At 28.6% G+C, this 10,636-nt stretch overlaps 1 protein-coding gene across 1 annotated transcript; it reads right to left on the minus strand.

Annotated features, from left to right (window-relative positions):
* Nucleotides 1-1,425: 1,425 nt before the first annotated feature.
* Nucleotides 1,426-9,733, minus strand: LOC113389475 (zinc finger protein 271-like). Its single transcript, XM_026626505.1, has 3 exons — nucleotides 8,412-9,733; nucleotides 3,434-4,246; nucleotides 1,426-1,551 (listed from the first exon to the last, which is right to left on the minus strand). The coding sequence occupies exons 1-3, from the start codon at nucleotides 9,720-9,722 to the stop codon at nucleotides 1,426-1,428; spliced, it is 2,250 nt and encodes a 749-aa protein (XP_026482290.1). The 5' UTR covers nucleotides 9,723-9,733.
* Between the last annotated feature and the right edge of the window lie 903 nt (nucleotides 9,734-10,636).

The raw sequence follows: 10,636 nt of genomic DNA on the forward strand, positions 1-10,636 counted from the left end.
CTAAAACTTCTAGAGATTTTTTCTTGGAAGCAAAGAAATTCGAAAATGGCCATATTAAGGAGCATCCAAATATATATATATATATATATATATATATATATATATATATATATATATATATATATATATATATATATATTTGAATAGTCCTATTAATATTTGATGTTGATATAATATATTTAATTTGAGTTTAAAAGTCGGGCGTTACATCAATAAAAATAGTATGAGAGTTTTTAGAAATTTATTTAAAATCCATACGATTCGACTTGCATCTTAGCCTTCAATAGGTGGCAATCAATTTAACTATAAAAATAAAATCTAAATAAATATTATGTAAGAAATTTCATAGAAAAACAATAATAATAAAAATAAAACACTCACAATTTTGTATCCTAATATAACAGATGAAAACTTTATTACTCCATTGTATTAGTATGTGCACAGTGGTAAAATATATATTTTTTAACATCACAAATGGTAAAATACAAATGAACACGAATAAACATGAATAACTCAACAAGTTGTCGAAACTATGTATTTACTATTCAGAGTCTAAGATAGAAATGTTACTTTTTTGAAATAGTTCTTTAACATGTGTTCAAATTTTACGAGAAATTTAAAAAGCGATGGGATCTTGTCATTTTTTAAGAAATTTTGACACGGTATTTAGGAACCACGTGTTTGTTTCGTTCAGGGCCGAGTTGTCGAATCGTTTGTTTATGACCCTGTCGTTATGCAATTGCAAAAACAACCCCTCAGCAAATCTTCTTTTAATTACGTTCTCTTCAAAATGTAAAATTTTTGGGTTAAAAAAAACTATATTATAATTATTTATATGCTCGGTTAACATGGTTTTGAATTGTTTGGGATTTTTTGAGTTATTTTTATCCCATAGATATATATATATATATATATATATATATATATATATATATATATACTAGAATACCTGGCCACGTTTTGCTGTGGCTTTTATTAAAAACTATTTTATTTTATCTTTTTAAAGGCTGTTATCCATAGATAAACAAGCTGTTATCTTTATGAATGCTTTAGTTAGTTGGTTTTACAACAAAGTGTATTGCAATAAACTTATACTTGCTTTAAAAATTGTCCGAAAAGATTTAATTTTTGACAACCAGATATTTCACTTTATTTCATATTTCTGCCTGCAAAACAATTTTCATATCTTTTTTTGATGAATTTTTGGCATAAGAGATTAATCTGATGGGTATTATTTGCTAAAGTGTTTAAATTTAAAGTGCTTTATTTTTAAAGTATGTCTAATTCAATTGAAACGAATGGTAATAATTAATAATTTTATTAATAAATAAATAGTACTTAAATTATAATACATATATCTTTATAATAGTGTACGTATAAAATTATTCTAACTTATTCAATATTTAAAATTTATTTTAATACGTTCTATGACTTTCGATCACTTTTAGCATAATGTATTGTACTTTCATTATTTTTTGGTGTTGTACTGCTTGTGTTCTGGCTGCTTCGTCTGGGGAGTTGCCTTTCCCTGGATAAATTACTCGACCTTTCCTGAAATAGGAAAATGTTTTATCACCATGGTAAATTAAATTTTAACTTCCCGTAGGGTAAGTTATTGTAATCGTCCAAAAATCGAAAATAGAACTAGTGGTGTATGGCTTCGTGCCTTAAGGCAAATTGCTCGAACTTCCCGTACCTAAATTATATATACTAGGAAAAAAATCAGTAATCAATAGAAATTGATCAATGATTTACAACAATTGTTTTATACATTTTCAAATAGATAATTATAATCTCTATATATTTTATCGTTCATAAAATATACAGTGACGATCTTATCGCTCAAAACACTTGAGAAAGTTTACATTAGCAAGAGGTGCCGAATAAATCCATCTGAAATATATACATTTTCAAACTGAATTGTAAATTTAAAATTCATATTTGAAGTATAAAACTTTGTAGATTTTTGAAAATTTTGAATTTTTTTTTCGGGAAATTTTGAAATTATTAATTAAAGTGAACTTTAAAAATTAAAAATTAAAAATCTTGGTACGGAACCCAATTGTAACAAAATTAATACTCATTTCTAAAAAAAATATTAAATATCTGATAATTCATTGTGCATATGTCTAATGTTCATTTTTGACCACCAAATATCTTTTCTTTTTTACTTTTTCCTCTGTATCTCCGAAACTGCTAGACCTGCCTTACCAAAAATTTCATCAATTATTCACTTTCGCCATTACAAGTAACATGTTTTTTCAATCATTCAAATCGAGTACACCGTTCTCTCAAAAACTGAATTACTGTTTTTGGCACTTTTTGCCCAATATCTCCGACACGGCTAAATCTGCCTTCGACAAAAACTAATCAGTCTTCTCATCAATAGGAATCGAATGTTTTTTGAATCATTCTAATCGGTTGATTTATGCGCCCGAAATCGTGGACGAAAAATGTATCCAAACATACATACATACGACACACACACTCACACACATCAATTTTTTCTGAGGTATGCCAAAATGTTCAAAAACCTTTGAAACGTAAAGATTTATGGAAATGTTCATTTTCGGGAAGTTAAAAAATGTATGTGTGTATGTGTGGATACAATTTTTGCCCACGATTTTGGGCGCATGCATCAACCGATTTGAATGATTCAGAAAACACTCGATTCCTATTGATATATTGATTTCTTTTGGTTCTTTGGTCCTTGATCAATATTAAAACCATTAAAACGATTCAAATCTACTCGACTATGATGATTAATACACTTTTTTAAGGCAAATTGCTGGAACTGCCCGTACCATAATGAAATATTCGAAGAATAAAATTTAGAAAAAACTAGTGGTGTGTATGGCATCGTGCCTTAAGGCAAACTGCTGGAACTTCCCGTACCGTAACGAAATTTCGAGGAATATTAAATGTTTTCAAATAGATTATTATAAATACGTTATCATTATTTATAAGAATTATATAAACTGAATTGCAAAGTGGAAATTATTTGTTTAAAGTATATTAGAACTTAAGTTAGAATTACAATTAAAATCAAAATTATTTTCGATATACAAAAAAAATATTTTTTGAAAAAAAAATTCAATAAAAAAATTGAAACAAAAAAATTGTTTTCCTAAAGCAATTATTTTGTTAAAACAAGCAGAACGTTTTCTGAATCATTCAAATCGGATGCTTAGTTCTCTCAAAAACTGCCATTTTTTGCATATTTTGATAAGTATCTCCAATTGTTAATGTTCTGGAGATAAATTGATTTTTTACATTTAATTTGCTCAGATACAACAATATAGCAAAAATAATAAAAGTTACAGTATTTGTAATAATATATTTGAAAATATTTGAAATTTCTCGAATATTTACTACTATTCAATTTGCCTTAAGGCACGATGCCATACACCACACTAGTTGTCAATTATATTACCTGGCTCGTATTGATTTTTTCAGTACTCCTATTCGTCTTGTTGACTTCTATGCTTGTTTGCACAGAATCTTCATAACTATCATTGTAGTCCGGAACGTATATCCTCATGTTATTATTGTTTTCTGTTGGAGCAGGTGCATTTGGTTGACTAATTTGGGGACTACTTTGTGGACTATGTTGAGTGTTAGTCTGAGATTTATTTTCCGCTGCAATTCTCTTCTCTGAATTTGATCTCGAATATTGCTGTTTCTTCTTCAAAATATTCATCAAGTTGCTATTGATATTGCCTGCGGCCTGTAGAGTCGCCAATGTTTCTGCAGCTTGCCGATTTGGCAAAGTCGTGAAGTAGTTCCTAGAAAAGGCATGATCCATTTGGATGTTCTGGTTTTCAGTTTCGCTGGAAGGACTTGTCGGAGGAGCAGGATTTATAAGCTGTTCCAACTCTTGCTGGTTTTGCAAAGGTTCAATAGCCACGTTTTGCCGCTGAGTTATATCGTTCTGCGCTTCTGGTTCCACCAAAGGTAATATACTAGGTATCCTCTGAGAAGCTTCGGATTGGTGATAATCGATATTGGCTTGTTGTTGTGCTTGATAAGCTTGCTCGTCCGCGACTTGCTGGTTGTTTGCAACCTGCTGCTGGTAGAACTGTATGGAACCAGGTTCTACGTAGTTGAATGTTTGATATTGAGGCTGAAAACTATTCTGCTGCTGCGTTTGAAGGTAGCTGGTATCCGGAATTTGGTATGTTTGCTGCTGGTGTTGGACTATCGCGTTTGCTGGTTGTTGGATGTAGGCTAGAGCTGAATCCATTGTCTGAAATAGAATTTTAGGATTATTGACTACACATTGACTCATCATAAAAAGTAAGGTTTATACAAAAACCGAAAACTTGGTAATTTTTTTTTGGTTTTGGTCAAATAACTCACGTATAACTTCACGTTATATGAAGGCACTCTTTTTTAATTAGCCTAGCAGAAACTAGATAAAATTTACCACAATTCCATTTAAACACTTATATACAGTCCGATATAAAAGTTTTGAATAAAACGACTTTGAATTTGATTTTTCATTCTTTAGCAATAAATAGAATTTTTTATTTTATTTTATTTACATATATTTATTGCCAATCAAAATAATATACATTTTTTAAGACAATATGCTGAGTAGGGAATGCAATACCGGTATACCGAATTACCGGTAAACCGCCTGATATTTCGGAGGTATTTTTACCGGTATTTATTCCAAAAATACCGGTATTTTCGGTATTTTTACGCAAGCGCTATTTGATACATAATACCCTAAAGTTTAAATTTCTCGGAACAAATTTATCTTTAAATTCCATAATCGCATAAACAGCTATATCTTCAAGTGATTCTATAGGATAAACAAATGTCAAATATCTCAACTCGTCATTAAACTGAATATTTATTGCTTTCCAAAGGGCTTCATATCGTGTTACAATAAATAGAATTGGACTGATAGATAATGATATTTGTTTCATCTTTTGTAAAAATGTAACGGTTTTTAAAGAGATATTTGCGCCAAAATATTTTATATCATACAGATTACCCCTGCGTAATATTTATTTTTTTCTAACTTTATACGTAATAACTATGATAACTACTAAGTATTTTTGCTTCTTATTACAATTATGAAATATAATTTTTCGAAAACGTTTCGAAGTTTGAAAATACTATAGAAGCATCAGGTTATTTTAAATAACAATACACAACAATTATAGTAACTTATTATTTATCTCGATAAAGAATCCGATCTTAAATTAGTGACCTAAAATTATTTGTTAAAAATATTGGAGATTATGCTAATTTAACACATCGGATACAGACAATACAGTTTATTATAATAATGTAATATGATCTTTTATGAGTTTTTGGTCTTTTTTACTCATAAGTTTGTTTTTGGTGAAAAGTACTCAATATACTCGATAGTGATAATGAATTAATTAAATTGGATGTAATTTTGTTAAATTATTATTTAAAAAAATAAACTTATTGTTTTATTTTATTGTTTTTATTGTTTAGTTGAATATAGTTGTAGTTGTATAGACATTTTTTTTATATTTGTACTAGTAACTTTCAATTTTGTTTACGTTTGTTCAAGATAATAAAAATACCGGTAATTTACCGGTACTCCGGTTTTAAAATGATAAATTACCGAAATACCGGTATTGAAATTTTCCATCGGTATTGCATTCCCTAATGCTGAATATGAGATATCCTCTTTTTCTTATTTTTTGACATCTTATTTAAGATTGTATGGCCACTTTTTTCAATTTTTGAGTAGGATATTTCTCGCTTAATTCTTTTAAATATTTGTTTGGGTGACCTGGTAGTTTTTCGTGGTATTTTTTGCTCCTTTTTTATCATTTCATTAATAGTTTTTATTTTTAGATCTTTATGTAAAGTGTCATTTGTAATATACCAGGGTACGTTCACGTGCATCTTAAAATTTTCGATTGCGCTATTTGTATTTTTTTTATATTTGAATTGCTTGCGCACGCCCATAGCTCAATTCCGTATGTCCGGATTGGGAGGTGGGATATTTTTTTTAGTTTTTGTCAAATAACTCACAAATTTGATATGAAGGTACTCTATTTTAGTTAGCTAGACAGAAACTAGGTAAAATTTACTACATTTCTATGTAAACACTTATATACAGTTCAATATAAAAGTTTTGAATAAATCGACTTTGTTATTTTGATATTTCATTCTTTAGCAATAAATAGAAAATTCGGGACAATTTTTTATGAAAGCATTCTTTTTTAGTTAGATAGTGAGAAACTAGATAAAATTTACTACATTTCCATGAAAACAGTTATAAACAGCCCGATATAAAAGTTTTGAACAAAACGATTTTGAATTTGATTTTTCATTCTTCAGTAATAAAGAGCAACCACGGGACATTTTTTTGGTTGTTGTCAAATAACTCACACATTTTATATGAAAGCACTCTTTTTGAGTTGGATAGGAAGAACCTAGATAAAATCTATTATAATTCCATGCCAATAGTTATAAAATATAAAAGTAATATAAAAGTTTTGAATAAAACTACTTTGAATTCGATTTTTCATTCTTTAGCAATAAATAGAAAATTCGGGACATTTTTTTAGTTTTTGTCAAATAACTCACAAATTTTATATGAAAGCACTCTTTTGCAATTAGATAGGGTGAAATTAGATAAAATTTACTACAATTCCATGCCTACAGTTGCACATGGTCCGATAGAAATGTTTTGAATAAAACGGCTTTGAAACCGATCATAAAACCGGTTTTTTAATAGTAGTTTCTCAGGAAAACCGGTTTACCGGCAAATTTAGTGTGATTTAAAGCAGTTTTTGACAAAATTTATTTACTGTTCAATTTTATGAGTAATATAATATTTTAATTTTAATTAAAAAAACAAAGACATAATAGTTAATTATGTCTTAGAAAAACAAAGACATAATAGTTGGTCTGATTTCAATAACTATGAAAATAATAAATCTTTATATATTTATGCATCATTTCTACATAAGAATGAATATATTTTATGATAGCATAAGAAAAAAGTTTAAATAAATAAAAATAGTACATTTTGAAATAAAAGTCTTCTAAAAATTAAAAAAAAATTAGATACATTCTGTCACATACTTGTTAATGTCAAATTTAATTTTAAAAATAATTATGCAAAACTCCAACTATTTTCTTTCGATTAATTAATTTCAAATATTCTAATTATTTTTTTGTTTAATAAAATATGATTTCAAAAGAGGGAGAATGTTTATCGATTTGTCGTTTTTCATTTATACAGTAAAAACCGATTTTTGCCACTAAATACTGGTTTTGGAGTTTCGTAATTTCCGTTCGAGGGCTCGATTGACTGCTGTTCGACTTCTTTTTCTATAAAAAATAAAGAAAAAAAGAAAAAAACATATTTTAAAAATATTGTGCAAAGATTAGTAAAAGATGCAAAGAGATGCAAAGATATTATATATTTTTTGAATTATATTGAAAAATAACTATATTGAAAATTTCATATCTGAATTTTGTGTGGGCCCTGATTATTACTCAATTTCATATTTTAAGTGAATTAATTTATCAAATCCTGTTCATATGTATCATTCAATCTGCCATACGTATATACTGTATCTTATATTATTTTAATTTTTGGCACATCTCAGCTTCTATTTGGCAATAATAATGTAGGCATTTCATTTTTCTTATTCATAATCATGAATTTATTATACATATTCTGATATTGTCTAGACTCATAAGTAAATTGAAATTTTTGGCAGATGACAGTTGTCATTTGTTTTCAATGCCAAACAATGTCTGAAATATTTTCAATGTCAAACAATAACATGTAGTTTTTAGCATTTTTTTCTACAATAAAACTATATTTTTATAATCACATACATTCTAAAAAAATCCCTTAACAAACCTCAGAAAGATTTATCAAAATCCGAATAATCGTTTAGGAGGAGTATATTTACATACATCATTACAGAAGAATTTTGTATATAAGATACTATAAAAATATTTTTAGAATGTATAAAAGTAACTAATTGCAAATGTGATATATGAGTTAAAATTAAAGTAGTAAGTAGTAGTAAGCTAATTAAAATATGATAAAATAATAAAATATGTAACAATTGCCTGGACTATCAATAAATACATATTATATAATGTTTACTGTATATTTTATACAATTCATACATTCTATTATATGCAAAAAGATTTCATAACATAAATTTAATTTAACAAATATATATCTTAATAGTTCATTGATTACCATCATGCTTCCGACTGTGAACTAACATATGTTTTTTCAGAATACTTGATCTTGAGAATATCTTCTTACATATATTGCATTCATGGTATCGTGCTCCATTGTGTATCAGCATGTGATTTTTCAGATCTCTTGATCGTGCGAATGTATTATTGCATATAGAGCATTTGTGGGACTCATTGTGAATTACCATGTGACGTTTCAGATTACCCAATTCTGTGAATGTCTTCTTGCATACATTGCATTCATGGGGTCGCACTCCATCGTGAACCAGCATGTGATTTTTCAGATCCCTTGGTTGTATGAATGCCTTATCGCATATGCTGCATTTATGGGGACGCTCATCACTGTGAATGAACATGTGACGTTTCAAACCACCTAGTTCTGTGAATGTCTTATTACAAATATCACATTCATGGCGAACTCCACTGTGTATCAGCATGTGACTTTTTAGAGTACTTGGATGTGTGAATGTCTTATTGCATATAGTGCATTCATAAGGGCGTACATCATTGTGTGTTAGCATGTGACGTTTCAAATTACATAATTCTGAAAAAACCTTATTGCATATAGTGCATTCATGAGGGCGTACTCCATTGTGCATCAGCATGTGAGTTTTCAAATAACGTGGTTGTGTGAATGTCTTATTGCATATACTGCATTCATAGGGGCGCAATCCATTGTGAACGAGCATACGATGACTTTTCAGACTACTTGATAGTTTAAATGTCTTACTGCATATGTTGCATTCATGGGGACGATCTTCACTGTGAACGAGCATGTGGATTTTCAGACTATCTAATCGCGAGAATGTTTTATTGCATATATTACAGTCATAGGGACGTGCTTCACTGTGCGTTTTCATGTGACTTTTTAGCTGACTTGAATGTTTGAATGTCTTATTGCATATATTGCATTCATGAGATCGCTCACCACTATGAATGAACATGTGTCTTTTCATATTACTTAATTGTGTGAATGTTTTATTGCATATACTGCATTCATGGGGACGCTCATCACCGTGAATGAGCATGTGTTTTTTCAAAACAAACAATTGCTTGAATGCCTGGTTGCAAAATTGGCATTTGAAGGGACGTTCTTCAGAATGTGTAATCATGTGAGTTTTTAAATGACCTGATCGTTTGAAAATCTTATGACAAATTTCGCATTCGAAATGGAGCTCTTTGCTGTGACTGGGCATGTGATCGACCATATGGTCTTTTAATTGATCTGATTCTGCAAATGATTGATTGCAAATGTCACATTCATAAGAGGATGTTTCGATTGACTCCTGTTTGACTTCTTTTTCTATTGTAACTTCAGAATTATTGAATCTTTCTAAACAAGTTTCATCTTTCTCAGAACACAATTCAGATTTATCAATATCATCCAGAACATCTAATTCCTCCACAACTACGGGTTTAATGTCTACTACTGAAAATTCTGGTGGTTCAATTTTAATTGCCTGATCATTCATAGACATAATTGTTTCTTCTGACATTTTTAAATATTTTCACTCACTCGCGTATACTCAATAAATATTAGTCTAAATATACAACAACAATATAGTTTAATTAATCTTTATAATTATTACTTTTATAAATTAGTTTAATAATCGTTATAATGCCAACTAATCTGACATTTATTATTTGACATTTGAAGCATAGAGTATATTTTCGGAAAGATGAGACATTTATCAAATCGCTTCCATCTTTAACGTAAGTGGCGCGTATTTCAAAGTTTCAACCGTCAACATATGATATAAATACTAATTATTGAATGATTAATACCTAAGTCTTGGACATTGAAATAATATGGGATTATTATTTAAATGATTATTTCTAAATATTTTACCAAGCACATAGTAGAATTTATGAACTCCATGTCTCTACATAGAATTTGTAAATACCCATTAAATTACTTTAAATCACTAAAAGTATAACTTTACGACTATGAATTTATATTCGTACTATCCCTAGAACGAATATAAATACAGTTCTTTAGTTCCTGAGTCGTTATATATAAAATTCTTCTGTAATGTTATATGTGAATATACTCCTCCCTAAACGATTATTCGGATTTTGATAAATCTTTCTAAAGTTTGTTAAGGGGATTTTTTAAGATGTATGTGATAAAAATATAGTAATGTTGTAGGAATAAATGGAAAAAATGCAAAAAACGACATGTCTTTTTTTGACATTGAAAATATTAGAGACATTATTTGGCATTGAATACAAATGAAAATTGTCATCTGACAAAAAAATTCAATTCACTTATGAGCCTAGGCAATATTAGAATATGTATAATAATTTCATGATTATGAATAAGAAAAATGAAATGTCTACATTATTATTGCCGAAAAGCAGCTGATATGTGCCAGAAATTAAAATAATATTAAAATAAGATACAGTATAT

Source organism: Ctenocephalides felis, unplaced genomic scaffold (assembly GCF_003426905.1).
Source record: "Ctenocephalides felis isolate EL2017-DRISC unplaced genomic scaffold, ASM342690v1 CF-g0.4_SCAFFOLD_03573, whole genome shotgun sequence".
Taxonomy (NCBI): domain Eukaryota; kingdom Metazoa; phylum Arthropoda; class Insecta; order Siphonaptera; family Pulicidae; genus Ctenocephalides; species Ctenocephalides felis.

Bases quoted from the DNA above. Each gene is read 5' to 3' on its own strand.
- LOC113389475 (XM_026626505.1), bottom strand. From the start codon at position 9,722: ATGTCAGAAGAAACAATTATGTCTATGAATGATCAGGCAATTAAAATT. The intron at 4,247-8,411 runs GTAATTCACAAT...ATTCTATTTCAG, and splicing joins GTAATCTGAAACGTCACATG to ACAATGGATTCAGCTCTAGC. The intron at 1,552-3,433 runs GTAATATAATTG...TTCCTATTTCAG, and splicing joins AAAAAATCAATACGAGCCAG to GAAAGGTCGAGTAATTTATC.